The 17009-nt window shown below is 39.1% G+C and overlaps 1 protein-coding gene across 1 annotated transcript in view; it reads left to right on the forward strand.

The window, feature by feature from the left end:
* The window catches only part of hdgfl2 (HDGF like 2), a 71470-nt gene extending 68392 nt beyond the window's left edge, over positions 1-3078 (forward strand). Inside the window, exon 16 of the mRNA XM_028816500.2 lies at positions 356-3078. Coding sequence (XP_028672333.1) covers positions 356-431 — 76 coding nt within the window. The 3' untranslated portion in view covers positions 432-3078. The remainder of the gene's footprint in view (positions 1-355) is intronic.
* Positions 3079-17009: the final 13931 nt, after the last annotated feature.

Genomic DNA, 17009 nt, shown 5'->3' on the forward strand with positions numbered 1-17009 from the left:
AATTTATGCACCTCTCTAATTTTGTTATGATGCATAATGCATATTTTCAGTTAATCCAATAAACTTAATGTCACTGCTGAAATACTACTGTTTCCAGGCATGTCATATATTAAAAGGAAGTTGCTACTTTGAATGCTTAGCCAATGATAAATAAAAATCCAAAAAATTAAGAGGGGTTCCCAAACTTTTTCTATGACTATGCATATTACTTTAGCTTGAAATGGATTGAGGAAATCCTGGTCACCTTTCTGGAGCATGCATGTTAAAAGCAAATTTTAAAATACATCTTTAATGAATGATGGTGTTTTATTTTTTATTAATTTTCTCTCTTTTCTTCCTTCCTTCACTTTCCCAGTACTGAGAAGAATGACACATCGAACACAAAACACAACACTCATATGGAGATGGAAACTGCTTGTGCCGAAAGCTGAGAACATTTCAGGATTTGTGAGCAAAGGATTGTGGGATGCAGAATATCTCAAACACAACACATTTACGGTCAGACAGATACACACCAACAAAATCTGGCACAGCCAAAGTGCAAACTTTTTTTTTTTTTTTTTCTGATATCCACCCAACTTCAACTCCCCTTTTTTCTTTGTTTAAAGATGTAACTTTTTTAATACAAATTAATTCCTTCTGATGAATGTCCTCTTTTACTCCATACAACCTGAATGCAGAGTTCTTAATGAAATAATGTTTGAAGACTTCTGTCTTCGACAAAGATTGTATTGTTACCAATTCTGGGGGTTCCTGCTGTGCACAGATCCCTTGGGGTAGGGTTTGGGTTCAGGTTAACTTTCATCCTTAAGCTAGTGAGGATGCTTAAGGTGTGATAGGTAATAGAGCTCCTGGGTGCCAGTGCGGTCTGCTCAAATTGATTTTTTTTTCCAATGAGGGATGGTGCCACAATGTCTTGATTTCATCAGCCTGGTTCTGCTTGTGAATGAGGCACATCTTTTGAATCTTGACTCTGCCCTCTGATATTTTTTTAATAGTAACTAAAAATTTGAATATGTGCTGCGGTTGTTTGTTTCAATCTGTTTGTCTGAAGAATTGGGAAATGGAGTAGCTGCTGATTTACAGTATCCTCAAAAATGTACTTCATCTCCTAGCCAAGCAATGGAACAAAATGTGTAATAATTTAAAGATGAAATCATTGGGCAAGAATGGATGTTCTTTACCAAAATGCTGCTTTGTCCATGCAGTAGTGAATGTTTTATGGGGATGGAATAGAATGTTGGAATTCAGTGGATACAGAAAGTGGTTAAGGTGTTAAAAAACAAAACAGAAATGGAATCCTAATGTGTGTAAGAAATCCCCCTCCTATTTTCCTCTACAATCCCAGCAATGGATTTCTTTATGGGGCCCTGATCTAGAGGGTAACATTTCCTCACCATGTCCAGCACTAGGGTGCTTGCTGTGACATTTGTGATTCAAGCTTGTAACTGTTGTGCGTTTTACTTGTTTTCATTTGAGTGAAACAAAACTTGATTTTGTCGAAGAAAAGAAAAAAAAATCTTTTGTTCTTGTTTTATTTATATGATCTGCTTTTTAGATACCTTTTTAACAATATGCAAGCACTAAACAAGGCAAGTCAAATATCAAAAATGATGTATCTTTGACTTTGTAAGAAAAAAAAAAAAGGGGGTGGATGGGGTCTTGGGGAAGAATATCCAGAATTTAAAAATGTTACATCCTTTTAAATATAGCACAAACACATTTTTTAGCAAAAAGTGCTGAAGATCTCAAAAGTTAAAATAACATTTTTGTAAGTGTTAAAGTAATCACTGATTTGCAGCCTTATATGTAGTTGTGTTCGCAGCCCTCTCTTTGACTTCTCTGAGTAGAGATGTGGCTTGCAGTTTGGGGTCAGTGAAAGTTTAGCAAACTTGAGGCCGTTGGTCCTCTTAACCATTTTGGTAAAAATTTTATATTTTATTATTTAACCTTTCTTGAACGTTGCTCATTTGAATTTGAAATCGACATTTTAAAAATTATCAGCTTTTGAAAAAAAAAAAAAAAAAAAAAAAACAAAAAACATATATGGAAGTGTTTAACATATCAAATATTTAGACAATATTTTTAGAAATTATTTTTCTTTTTGTATGTAATAAATGGTTGTTGGCCCTACAAACTTTTGTAGAGTAAACTGAATGCAAATGATACAGAACAAAGTCAACAGGGCTGACAGCCATTTTATTATTTCATTTTTCATATTATATGTAAATTTTGAAAATGCTAATGCTATCCTAATATTTGATAAAGTGTTACTTTTATTTTGTTCAAAAGATGCTTTCAAGATTTAAAATGACAATTTTAAATTTCAGCTGGTGTTGGAGAAAGGTTAAATTCTAAGATGTCTTTCAAACACTGGAACACCTTACTATATGACATGAAGCTTTGAGACCTTCTGCACATATGGTAAAAGGATTACCAGTTCTTGGTGATCTTTTTTTGATGACCCTGTGTGTATATGTGTGTATACAATTATGTTACATTGTATTTTTGATGTTCTTTTAAGGACCGGAAGTTGTACTTGAAATTAAAGATGGAGGAGGTCCAGACTTTGGGACGGGTGGTGGTTATCTGGAGAGACTGATGGGTTTTTTTAAGCAAGATATGAAGATCTGACATTTAAACAACCCATGCATGGTGTTGTGGGTGGACAAGTGCCTAGTCCAAAACCAAAATGACCAAGAGTACTTGTGAGGGAACAGTGGTACCCACCACACTTTACATTTAACTTGCATATGTAAATGGAGGAAGCCTACGTCTACTTAGGATTTAGTCCTGGGGTCTCTCTTTATGCTTTACATTTGAGTTTATAGAAACATAATCACTTTTTTATCTAATCTGGTTAGCTAAAAAGCAATAGCATGGTTTAACAAGCTATTCTTTTGTTAGTGTTGAAAAGGCTTAGTTTTTTAGTTGGGTTTTCCCACCACTTAAAGACCAGCACATCTGTGTTAGCTGGGACCCAACAATGGATTGGCCTCTACTTTGTATCTGTTTTATGCACGTGTCTGTTCCTGAAAGAAAGGGGATTTGGCTTTTCATGACCCAGTAATTTGGGGGGGGGGGGGGGGTTAGTGGATTTGAAACAAGTTTAAAAAATTGTGGCTTCTTTATAAGAATGTCAAAAGAGATCAAGCTAGAAGAATGCATAAGCAAGGTTTTCATGTAATGGTAGGGAATGGCTGACAGACTCCAGCATAAGCATACAACAGTGTGTCTATTCCCGTAGGGTAGAAATTACTTAATGCTGCTATACTTAAACAACCACACATATTGCAGCAAATTGCACAGAGCTGCTAAGAAATCTGAAACATGAAAGAGGATGAAGTGAATCTGTAACTTTGCATTGACAAAGTTGTAACTTGGAATCATCTCAGGATCCAAGAGCGTTGAGAAGACAGTAGTGCCTACTATGAACCCAGCTTTTGTCTGGAAACAGTCTTGCAAATGTTGCATCAGACTGTACTGGCAAAAGGTAGCTAAGTCCTCGCATATTGATCAACATATATTCTGATCTAGCAAAAGTGATAGATACAATTAAAATAGTAAGATTATTGAAATGACATTGCTGTTAAAGCTTTCCGAACTTACCCTACAAGACAGAATGAGAAGTTTTAATAATATGGAAAGGCCTCAGAGTAGCACCATTGCTTCTCTGGGCTGAGAGGGGATAGCTGAGGTCATTTGGACATATAAAGAAGATTTTCCTTGGGTACAAAACCCCCACCACCCCCCCAAGGGCAGAGCCCTATTGCACACACAGCTTACCAAGAGAAGACCCAAAATATGCTGGAGAAAATAAATAGCTTGGTCAGCTGTACATAGACGTAACAACACAGTGTTGATAGTGAAAGGCTGGTCAGGTCTGTCCAACCTGGCATATGGACATCACATCCTCGCAAGGACAAGCGGATGAAGAAGGAAGTGAACTTTTATATAAAGGCATCCAACACCACCTGAACCCATATTTTGCATTGAAAGGTACACTCATTAACAATGGACCACATTAGGTGTTGGATAACTTCATATTCATATTAAATTCGGTAAAATTTGCTTTACTTAACAAGATTCCTTTTTTATTTTACCAGAAGTGACCCTAAAAGTTCTTTTTTTGTGAAAAATATATTTAAAATAAAAGTAGTAGATATTCTAAAAGGTCTATAATATTTTTTTTCAAAGCATTTTTTCAATGTTTCTGGTCTGCCGTCATTTTACATTTTATTGAGGGGTTAAAAGACTACATCATCTATGGCACTGTGACTTTGTTTTTCAGAGAAATGTTTCTAATAAAAATGGTTGAGAAAAAAAACAAACATCTGCATTGAATTTCCAGTATTTTTAAGCAGTGGAAGAATTCAAACCACAGCCAAGAAGACCTTGCATGTCTACTCCGCAGTAACCCGCCTTGTACTTAACCACCATTTATGCCATGTTTACTTCGGCTAGATACATTACTGAAGTAAGTTGCTTATTTAAAAATTTAGACTACAGAGTGCGATCTTGTATGTCATTTTTTTTCTTATACTGTATACTAACTCTTAAACTGGAGTATAGAAAGAATTGTTTTGTAGCATAAGAATACAAACTATACTAATGGAAAAAAGAAATGTGAAAACCTGTTGGTGGGCTAAAATTTCAACCTTCATTACTGAATAACAAAATAAAAAAATTCAACAAAATCAACAGGAAAATAATTCTGCCTGTAAATATATATATATATATATATATATATATATATATATATATATATATAAAATAGCGATCATCTCGCAGTTCTTTGTTACGTTGTGCAATCACCACTGTTAGACACCTCTTGCCACACTGAACCCATGAGTTTCTGAATCTGCATTTGTCGGTTGTTATCCCATTCCTGAAGAAGGATCTGGCAAAATTGCTGGTCATTGATAGTCAGAGGGTCATGCTAGCATGTGTGCAGTATTACGTTAAAGGATAAGTTTGATATTTTTCAAGTTGAAGTTATTTCTTCACAAACATCCCATATAAGCATTTGCCATGTGACATTGTGTTCTAAAATATCGTACCCACACTGGTACTTTACAATGGAGGCTATGGGGCACAAAGGAAAAGCATAAAAACTAGTAAATATGTGCATTTTTCAACCCAAAACATTGTTGAGTATTGATCGGAATCCTGCAGTTACACACACAAAAAGCACCACTTTTATGAGATTCGGCCATTTAAAAAAAAAAAAAAAAAAGAGTTGTGGCAACAGCCCAACACTTAGTCTCGCTGTGTAACAACCTTTCACACCCTGGTGGGTGGTTTCCTCTCAAAAAACCAAATCACAGTAAACTTTTCATGCCACAAGGCTGGTTGTGTTTTGAATTACTTCCAAATTTATGTTACAATTAGCACAAGTGGATAGAAATTATATCCTTACCACAAGAGAAGTACCAGGAATATGCGATAAAATGATTATTTCCTGATCCCTTTTGTTGTCACAGAAATAGCATCAGAAACACGGAAGGTACGGATCAATACTCCACAATATTTGGTAAGTTTTTAAGCTTTTCCTCCATACCCCATAGCCTCCAATGTAAAGTACCAGTGCAGGCAAATTTTTTTTTTTTTTTTTTTTAATTTATAGAAAGCACTTAACTTTAGAACATAATTTCACGTAGTAGATGCATGTTTATATATACTATGTCAGTGAAGAAATAACAAGACTTGAAAAATATCAAACTTATCCTTTAAGATCAGAAGAGATGGCTGCCCAAGGCAGCACCTGCACAGCAGCATTAATCTGTCAGATTGTTGTGTAAGCAGGAGGCCTTTGGTGGGTCGTCTTTCTCTAAGGCCAGTAGCAAAGACACTGTCTTTCACTCCTGTGTCATTTATATGGACATCATGTCTGCCAGCAGTTTCAGTGGCAGGTCTGAAATGAGCTCTCAGATGGACAAATTTGATGGTTCTTGAGTGCCACCAGATCCTGTACTGTCACCTGTCCTGTTGATCTGCCAAAACTATGCCTAGTACTTAATCCATAGTGTTGACAATGCTGCCACAAGACAGGCCTGCCTACAGCATGCCAGTGCCCCCCTCCCTTGCTTTTGAAGGCATAGTAGAGGTTTCTTAATGAGGTTGGGAGCCTGCACGACGAACCACCTGGATTGTGACCTGAGTGCAGTGGGTGACCCCTCAGCACCACACTGGAACAGTGTGAGGTTTTTTTTATGATGACTGGAGTGCCAATCCTGCCACCAACCCCCAAGTTTTCCCAGTAAGGAGGAGGACCTGCTTGCAGGGCTGGATGCAGATTAACGTCATACCCAGGATAAAGTAATTGCAGGTTAAGTGTCTTGCTCATGGGCCCAATGGAGTAGAAGTCACATCTGGCATTTATGGAATGGACAGAAAACTGACTAAATAGTAGCATTAGCATTGACATGTTGTACAGAGCACAGTTAAATTCTAACCAACATACAACACCACTGCAGGCTCTGATGCCATTATAGTAAAATTGAAGTAAATACTGAACTTAATTGAAGATGTACGTCGGTTTACCTCATGTATCTTTACTCCAGTTTCTATTCCACTTATTCAGTTGTGCTCCCAGTTCCTGGAATTCTGGGAAAACTCCAGTATAGACAGCAATATTCTTACTGTTTATCTTCTAGTTGGGCACGCAAGTAAGAACTGCACTTGGTTCTTTACATGTGACAACACTAGTGTCAGAGTATAAAAAAAAATAATATGTAACATATAGGCTGATAATGTTTTGTAAGTTTTTATTTGTAAAATAGTTTTATACTTGTATAATGTTTAAAGAGAAGAAAGCTTTGTAGCTAGTTGTAGCTTTAGCATATGTATGACCCTACTAGTTCAGATAACACTTCTCTTGAACCATCTGTGTTGGGGAAGGGTGAGTTAACCAAAGTGGACTGAGAGTGTGTAGGGGAGTTTTATGTTATTTGAATTTGTAGGAACCTACAAACCCAACTTCCAAAATGGAAGAAAGCCTAGGCTAAAGGATTAGGGTCTGAGCCCATTGGTTCAGAGGTATGCCAAGGAAGTTGAACCAGTAGAAAGATGAAGCACCTTTTTCCCCTCAGTCTCTTCTCTCTTTTGTCTTCCCTCTCCGTGTCACCAGTGTAGAAGAGCTGTATGCAGAGGCAATGCTGGATCCAGACAAAAGACTATAAAATAAGACCGCGTGCTGGCTGGTAGTATATACAGGTGCTGGTCATAAAATTAGAATATCATGACAAAGTTGATTTATTTCAGTAATTCCATTCAAAAAGTGAAACTTGTATATTAGATTCATTCATTACACACAGACTGATGTTTTTCAAATGTTTATTTCTTTTAATGTTGATGATTATAACTGACAACTAATGAAAGTCCCAAATTCAGTATCTCGGAAAATTAGAATATTGTGAAAAGGTTCAATATTGAAGACACCTGGTGCCACACTCTAATCAGCTAATTAACTCAAAACACCTGCAAAAGCCTTTAAATGGTCTCTCAGTCAAGTTCTGTAGGCTACACAATCATGGGGAAGACTGCTGACTTGACAGTTGTCCAAAAGACGACCATTGACACCTTGCACAAGGAGGGCAAGACACAAAAGGTCATTGCTAAAGAGGCTGGCTGTTCACAGAGCTCTGTGTCCAAGCACATTAATAGAGAGGCGAAGGGAAGGACAAGATGTGGTAGAAAAAAGTGTACAAGCAATAGGGATAACCGCACCCTGGAGAGGATTGTGAAACAAAACCCATTCAAAAATGTGGGGGAGATTCACAAAGAGTGGACTGCAGCTGGAGTCAGTGCTTCAAGAACCACCACACACAGACGTATGCAAGACATGGGTTTCAGCTGTCGCATTCCTTGTGTCAAGCCACTCTTGAACAAGAGACAGCGTCAGAAGTGTCTCGCCTGGGCTAAAGTCAAAAAGGACTGGACTGCTGCTGAGTGGTCCAAAGTTATGTTCTCTGATGAAAGTAAATTTTGCATTTCCTTTGGAAATCAAGGTCCCAGAGTCTGGAGGAAGAGAGGAGAGGCACAGAATCCACGTTGCTTGAGGTCCAGTGTAAAGTTTCCACAGTCAGTGATGGTTTGGGGTGCCATGTCATCTGCTGGTGTTGGTCCATTGTGTTTTCTGAGGTCCAAGGTCAACGCAGCCGTCTACCAGGAAGTTTTAGAGCACTTCATGCTTCCTGCTGCTGACGAACTTTATGGAGATGCAGATTTCATTTTCCAACAGGACCTGGCACCTGCACACAGTGCCAAAGCTACCAGTACCTGGTTTAAGGACCATGGTATCCCTGTTCTTGATTGGCCAGCAAACTCGTCTGACCTTAACCCCATAGAAAATCTATGGGGTATTGTGAAGAGGAAGATGCAATATGCCAGACCCAACAATTCAGAAGAGCTGAAGGCCACTATCAGAGCAACCTGGGCTCTCATAACACCTGAGCAGTGCCACAGACTGATCGACTCCATGCCACGCCGCATTGCTGCAGTAATCCTGGCCAAAGGAGCCCCAACTAAATATTGAGTGCTGTACATGCTCATACTTTTCATGTTCATACCTTTCAGTTGGCCAACATTTCTAAAAATCCTTTTTTTGCATTGGTCTTAATTGATATTCTAATTTTCCGAGATACTGAATTTGGGACTTTCATTAGTTGTCAGTTATAATCATCAACATTAAAAGAAATAAACATTTGAAATACATCAGTCTGTGTGTAATAAATGAATCTAATATACAAGTTTCACTTTTTGAATGGAATTACTGAAATAAATCAACTTTGTCATGATATTCTAATTTTATGACCAGCACCTGTATACAGGTTGTTTTCATAGTATTTTATCAACATTCTTTTCTATTCTGCTTCCTTATACGATACGATATAATTTTCATGCTCTTTTCTTATAAAGAGTTCAAGGTAGACATGACTCCTTGGACAAACACATACATGTTTGAACTTGTCGTTAGTAGTGCTTGCTGCTCTTTCTCCCCTTCCTGTCAGTTGTAATCAACATGCCGGAGAAGTAGGTACACAGTAGTGTTGCGCACCAAATTATTATTAAATTTTTGACAAATGAAGGAGTTATTCCGTCTCAGATTTGAGACTTAAAAGTCAGTTTGGGGATGAGTGTCTCTCTCAGTCGAGAGTGTTAGATGGTGCAAGTCATTCAGAGAGGGACTATCATCTCTTTGGTCCATTTAAGGAATTTTAGGAGGGAAGAAATTCAACTCAAAAGAGCAGGTTATTGACGCTGTGCAAGAATGGGTCAACATACAGTCAAAAGACTTCTACTCTCCTGGGAATAAGAAGCTTCTTGAGCACTGAAACAAGTGTATTGTAGTAGCAGGAGACTATATAGAAAAGTAATGTGTAAGTCATTTCATTGTATTCAATAAATAAAATGTAGCTGAAATTCCTGTTTATATTTGAACGCCCCTCGTATTTCGGCAGAGTGGTGGCTCTGAGGATAGGGATTTGCACTGGTAACTGGAAGGTTGCTGGTTCAAATCCTGTAAACGCCAAAAGTGACTCTAATTTGTTGGGCCCTTGAGCAAGGCCTTTAACCTGCAATTGCTCTGTCCTGGGTATGACGTTAATCTGCATCCAGCCCTGCATGCAGGCCCTCCAATCTGCAGGGAAAAACTCCGGCCACCATAAAAAACCTCATACTGGTTCCATTCCATCTGAACTTGTGTGGTGCTGAGGTGTCACCTGTTGCATGGCTACACTCGGGTCCCAATCTGGGATCCTGAGTTGGTTTGTCATGTGGTGGGTGCGGCAATGCGCTGTATCAGCGCATGCTCCTAACTTCTTTCTGTATTAGGTGACATATTATCTATAATACATAAACAAAATATTTAATTTTCTTTCAACTGCTTGCTCTAGTACTCTTATCTTGTAACATATAAGAGGGCTAAAGGCTGGGAATTGTGCGTTCTGGTACATAAAGCATAATAAAAGAGTGCATCCATCTTTGTGAAATTCTTCCCTGCTGCATATTTTGCCTGGCTGTGAAAAAAAGGGATGTCATTGTGTTGAATAAAAGTATACCTGATGAGTTTCATGTATTTGAAAAGTTACGATGCTTCTTTCAATAAGACGTTTTGCTGGTCAGAGGCTACTAGACAAATTGATAACTCTTTGTGAAACTGCACAAGCTAGAATTGGTGTTTTCTCATTCTGCAAAATGTTGTGTTTTCTTTCCCCATTAGTATCAAAATCCTCGCACTGCAAGAGTAGATGAAGCTTCAGGGTTTTCACTTACTGGCTAAAAACCAGAAGCAAAGAGCATGGTGTCCTTCCAGAATCCTGCGATTCTTCAGGTAAAGAAGATCAAATTTTCAAGGTAAGGTAGTTACTTCAGGTAAGTTATACTGCTAAATCATGGCGCCGGAGCAGAGGCTTGTTGCATGTTGATTAGCACATGCAAGTAAAAATGTAGCCGTACTATCTACACATGATAATAATGACCCTGTAAACCTGCTGTTGCACACCTTAGTGTGACTCCTGGTCTTTGCTCCATGGGATACGAAACACACACACGGCAAACACACCACACAGAGGAGAAGACCGTAAAAGCACCTCATGTGACAGAGTGGTCACAGCTTCATATATTGTTAAGATCTTTGAGAAGTATCCAGTGGCAGTCAAGAGAGTTTTAGGCCTCTGAGAGTTCTGAGCACTTCACACTATGAGGTCTAGAAACTCTTTATATTCATGTGAGAAACACAACATTTATTTTTACCTCTTACAATTAAATAATTTATTAACTGGATTCCGTAGACATTTTTAATGTGATGTGTTGCTTTACCTAACAAATTGATTCATTTTTTCACACAAAAAAAGTTATGTTGACTTATGAAGAAAAAAAATATATATATTTATAACCAATTACAAAAGACACATCTATGGTTTTGCTTCGGATGCAGAACCGAGAGACCTCAATATTTTAGAAGTTTAATAAATGCTGAATATACAGGCCTCTAAACTACTGTTTCTTTAGGGTTGAGAGCAGGAACTAAAAGGAATTGAAATCGATATGACGGGTGTGCAATATATGCATCAGTACTCCGGCGAAAAATGGGGAGTGGCTCTTGGAAAGTGGGTGGAGCCAAAGGGATGTCGCTGACAGGGGTGTCTTCTTACGGATCTCAGGTTGCTTAATTGGTCTGAGGCTTCAAACTGTCTCGCCTGCAGCTGGACTCCCTTGGGATCTTTTAAACTTTTTTTTAACTAATCTGTATCTTTGTGTGTGGATTATATAATTAGTAAAGTTACAGCAACAGAGCTTGTTACAGCACTCTGTGACTAGCACTGTATAAAAATAAAACTGATTATATACAGCTCCATGCAATAGTTTGGACATTACAAATTACATGTTTTGCTCACATTTGAATTAAAAAATGGACAAATGAAGTTAAAAATCAAACTCTTTGGCCAAACCCGCAAAAGGCTTGTTTGGAGTAAAAAGGGAGCAGCTTTTGAAGAAAGAACACTTTGCCGAGTGCTAAGTATGTGGTGGATTGACAATGCTCTGGGGCTTCATGGCAAGTAAAGGAAGGAACATATTCCACTAAATACCAAAACAATCCTCGAAAGAAAACGTCAGTCAGTCAGGAAACTGAAGCAGAGACAAGGATGGCTTTTACGACAAGACCAAAATCCGAAATACACCACTAATAAATCCCTTTTGGAAACTCAAAGTGAGGGTTTAGTAATGGCCTTAGAAGTCACCTGGTGTGCAGAATTCATTTTGGAGCATTACCCACCATGCTAAGTCCATTGGTCCTGCCCATGAGGTGGTCTAAATTAGTATGAAACTTTCTTCTCTTTCTCTGACTTTTGTCCGCTGCAAAAGCACTAAACCCCAAAATTACCATAAACTGGTACTAAGACAAGATCAGCACATGATCATCCCGAGCTGCTAGCATCTAAAACTAACCCAGATAGATAGATAGATAATTATCTATCTATCTATCTATCTATCTATCTATCTATCTATCTATCTATCTATCTATCTATCTATCTATCTATCTATCTATCTATCTTATAGTGCCTTTCATTCTATCTATCTATCTTATAGTGCCTTTCATTCTATCTATCCATTATATAGTGCCTTTCACATCTATCTATCAATCTCTGTTAAAGTGAAAAATATTTCATGGTGTATATTTACTTATTCACATGGCCAGATTAAAAGAGGTAAGTCAGCTGTAACTACTGTATATAAATTACCTGTATTTGATCTGTGTTTACCTAGTGACCATTTATGTTTCCATTGTTTTCAAATGTTTTTCCATGTTTGTTGTATGTGAGTTAAGTTCCTGCCATGAAATGCACAGACATACAGCATTTAAAGTTATGATTCATATTGTTAGAAAAAATGTAATCATGTTGCCATTATGTTAAGCTGTATAGTGCCTTCAATATTCAGACCCCTTCACTTTTTTCACATTTTACAGTGTTGTGGCCTTGTGCTGATATCATTACAAATTAATTTTTATCCCCTCATCAAACACTCAATACTCAAGTATGACACAGCGAAAACAGGATTTTAGGAATTTTTGTAATTTTTTAAAAATAAAATACTGAAACATCCCATTGACAGACGTATTTTGACCCATTGCTATGGCACTTGCAATTTGTCTCAGGCGCATCCCATTCTAGTGATGTTTCTACTCCTTGTTTGAAGTCCAGCTGTGGTCAGGTCAATTGTTTGGATATGATTAGAAAAGGCTCACACTTTTCGATATGGGCTCCTACAACTGAAATTGTGTATCAGAGCTAAAACCAAGCAATAAGGTAAAATGAATTTTCTGCAGTTTAGAGACAGACAGACAGTTTATCGAAGCATGGATCTGGGGAAGACTACAAAAAATTTCTGCACCTTTGAAGGGTCTACTGTATAATTCTTAAATAGAAGATATTCAGAACAATGACTCCTCTCAGACCTGGACTCATGGACAAACTGGGTAATGGGAGGAGAAGGTCTTTGGTAAAAGAGGTGACCAAAAACAGGATGGTCACTCTGGCTGAACTCCAGAGAACTTGGGTGGAGATGGAAAAAAACCTCCAGAAGGGTAACCATCGCTGCAGCACTCCACTTCTCTGGGTGTTATGGCATAATAACCAGACAGCAGCCTCTTTACAGTAAAAGATTCGTGAAAACCCTTATGAAGTTTGCAAAAAGGTACTTAAAGGATGCTCAGACTATAAGAATCATGATTGAACTGGTCTGATGAGATCATGATTGAATTGTCAGACCTCCATTCTGAGAGTTATGTCTGGAAGGAGCCAAGCACTGCGCATCACCTCCATAATACCATTCAACAATGAAGCGTGGTGGTGGCGGCATCTTGTTGTAGGCTTGTTTTTTAGTGTCACGGACTAGAAGACTGGACAGAACAGGGTTGATGGAAAGCTGATGAGAGATATCCTTAATGAAAATCTGCTCCGAAGTGCTTTGGACCTCAGACTGCACCAAAGTTTCACCTTCCAACACAACAATGTCCCTAAGCACAAAGTGAAGATAACCCAGGAATGGTTTAGGGACATTGTGGGAATGTTCTTGAACCCAGTCAAACATCTCTGGAGAGACCTCCACTGAAAGGGCTCCATCAAAGCGGATGGAGTGTGGGAGGATCGGCAGAGAAGAATGGCCTGAAAATCCCCCAATCCAGGTGTGTGAAGCTTGTCGTGCCATGCCCAGCAAGACTCTGACCTGGCATCACTGCCAAAGGGGCTTTAACTAAGCTCTGAGTAAAGGGACCGATATATTTTTTTTTTATTATTAATTTGCACCAATGTCTAATATTCTGGTTTCGCTTTGTCATCCAGGGGTATTGAGTGTTGCCCAATGAGAGGATTGAATTAATGAAGGAAACACATTTAAATGATTTTACAAAAAGGCTGTAAAAAGTGAAAGTGTCTGAATACTTTCTGAAGGCACTGTATGACCTGACCAGGTGCAGGTGCCGTGTCCTAGTCGTGTTCCATTAAGGAACAGCTCACTGTGCGGTTTTTCTCTCAGCCCAGCCTCTTGCACATTAACACCGAGACGAGCATCTGCCCTTTCAAATGCTGCTTCACAGGTCAGTACGACACCAGAGTTGTTCCAGCTAAAAAGGCAAACCATCAATCTAAAGGCAGCGCATCATAAACTTTATGTACTCAACAGATTTACAGCACTGGCTTCAAACAGAAGTGCTACCGTGGTGCATAAAAAAATGTGGCCCTTTATCTGGTGTGACTGCTTGGATTCATTTTCTTCACTGTATTTCATCAGCGGGAAAGCTGTTAAAACTCGGGCAAGGATGATTTTGTTTCGAATTTGAAGACAGAAGGGCACTTCAGAAGCTCTTTTGTGATTCTGCTATTGTTTAGGATAGCAGGAAGAGAGTTTAGCCACTGACGATGCCCCCTAGAATAAATAAAAATACAGAAGTGTGGAAAGGGCTAATTGAAACCACAATACTAAGCAGTGCACTGCACCATAAATGTAAACTAACACACATATACAGTATTGTGTAAAAAAAAAAAAACCCTCTTCTGAATCAGTCACTGTAATACTATTATACCTGTTGGATCAGAAGGTTTCATTTAAAAAGTTTTGTGAGAATTTGAGTGTAAAATTACAGTATATCAAAAAACAGGAAAATGCCAAAACTGATTTATAAAACCTGGCGTACGCAATTTCCCCTTTATAAATAAATCACAGTCATCTTGTAAATGTGCGTACGTGAACACGTCTCGAAACCTACCTAGTTACCACCCTGAAACAATCTTCTATGGACCATGCAAATTGACCTCATACACAGTGTGGAAAACTGCCCCCCCCCCCCCCCGACACAGACAGGCACAATGACACAAGGCTCAAAGCACACAGGATTTATTTTCTTCTTACCTTACTTGACACAGTACACATATTACCCACAACAATGGCTCAGTCTCTTCTTTTCTTTCTCTCTCTACTGTTCAGTTTCTCTTTTGCCACCTCCTCTCCCACAAGCTCTGTCCTCCACCTCCTAATTCCAGCTCCCCAAATGGAGTGAGGTGGCCTCTTTTATACCGCATGCAGAAGTGTTCCAAGTGCTCTCCGATCCTCTTCTGGCAGCACTTCCAGGTATGGTGGAAGTGCTGCAGGTGCTCCCTGCTCCTCTTCTGGCAGCACTTCTGTGTGTGGCAGAAGTGCTGAAGTCCAAGGCTCCGGAGCTGTCCAGGTGCCCCCTTGTCTGTGGCCATGGGCCCCAGCAGGGTTGAGATTCCAAGCTCCAAGCCTGTGGCCCCGATGCCATCCAGGGGGCCGCACTCTTGTGTTCCAGGGGTGGTACTGCTGTTGACATGTCCTCGCATCAGAAGGGCATCCCAACTGGGTAAGGCCCCATGCCATCTGCCACAACATGCATTCATGATGATGGTAGTTCAGGCTCCAGCCACTGGCACCAGTGTTTGAGGAGCCCAATGGTGCGCTCTGCAACCGAGTGTGGCCATAGCATGTGTGGGGTCTCACCTTTTTGCTCTGGGGGGTCAGGGAGCCACTATCATCTGGCACATGTAATGACTCGATTACGGTTACAATGAATATGATATATGAAAAACTGAAGGTTCTGCCAAGCACCTTACCAACAAACCACCCATCATGTGCAGTACCATCTGCAAGTCATTACTACACTACTTTCCCCTCAAACTACAGGGAACCATAGACACATGGAATAAGTTAACTAAGAAGTATGGTAGGACTATAGTGGCCTTCAAAACTCAATTTGATGTTATTTTGGAAGAATTAAATGAAAAAAAGGACTGGCAAACTTTTTTAGGCTGAATGGCCTGTTCTCATCTAAATCTAATGTTCCAATAAATTAATTGGGCATTTGTCAGTCTTACCTTGGCATCACAGATGACCTGTATGTTAGTGGAATGTAATTGTTTAATGCTAACAAAAGCATTTTCATCCCATTAGATGTTCTTACTGATATAAGAGTGCATTCATTTGCCCGGATTATGTTAGGAAAACCCGGCCACTGCTGCTAGTTGTATTTTTCTGTTGCTCTGCACACTCACCCCATACAGAAACTGAATGTAGTGCTTCACCTGTCAGTTTATGGCTTCTAGCACAGCAGGCATGATGGTGTTGAAGCTTGGCCAACATATTCCTGTCCTGTTGGCCAGTTTCCTCTAGAAGATGCGGTTGCCAAAAAACCAACCATTGTTAAAACCTGCATTGGAACAGCTGTTGCAGGAGTCCAGGCATTCTGTCTTTTTAACGTAGGGCTCAACTCCGCACATAATTCTAACAGAATGGCTGTCAAGTGTAAATTGGCTCATAAGTCAGTGCCGCCAAAAAAAAAAAAAAAAAAAAAAATCTTGCCATCCCTTTCCTATATGACTATTTGCATAAAACCAGCCATGTTGCATCAAGCCCTGAATAGGCTAAAGGGCATGAGATTTATAGCTTTCAGTATGCGGAGAGCGAATCACATTTGTGTTTTTACTTACCAAGTGACTGCCTTGGTCTCCAATCCGGAGACATGACAATAGATAACTTACTTGGGTTTCCTTTGGGTTCTTCACTACAAATACATAACTGCCTTTTAGAAGGGCCAGTGCTAAAATAAAGTCTGTACATCATATTCATGTTCTGAGGTTTAATGTGCTCATCACAAACACACAATAGAACAGATCAGCGATATGAATTTTTGCTTGCTGCCAAAACAGCTAAATGGTGATTCCAGCAGTTTCCTATTTGATCAAGGGTGACATTTGCCACTTTCTCAAAAATGTTGTGTATGGATGGGTCGAAATTGTTGTAAATAAATATCTTGCGCAAAGTTCTTTTATAAATCCAGACTTTTGCATGGGATGTTTTCTAAATCTGACCTCGGTTCATTGAAATAAAGTGGATGAGACTTAAGAATAATTGACTTTTTAAAAACTCCATAAAGACCAAAGCCATAACAGAAGAACCCCATGCCCCCAAAACGAATGTGCCACCACTTTAGG

Source organism: Erpetoichthys calabaricus, chromosome 12, assembly GCF_900747795.2.
Source record: "Erpetoichthys calabaricus chromosome 12, fErpCal1.3, whole genome shotgun sequence".
Taxonomy (NCBI): Eukaryota; Metazoa; Chordata; class Cladistia; order Polypteriformes; family Polypteridae; genus Erpetoichthys; species Erpetoichthys calabaricus.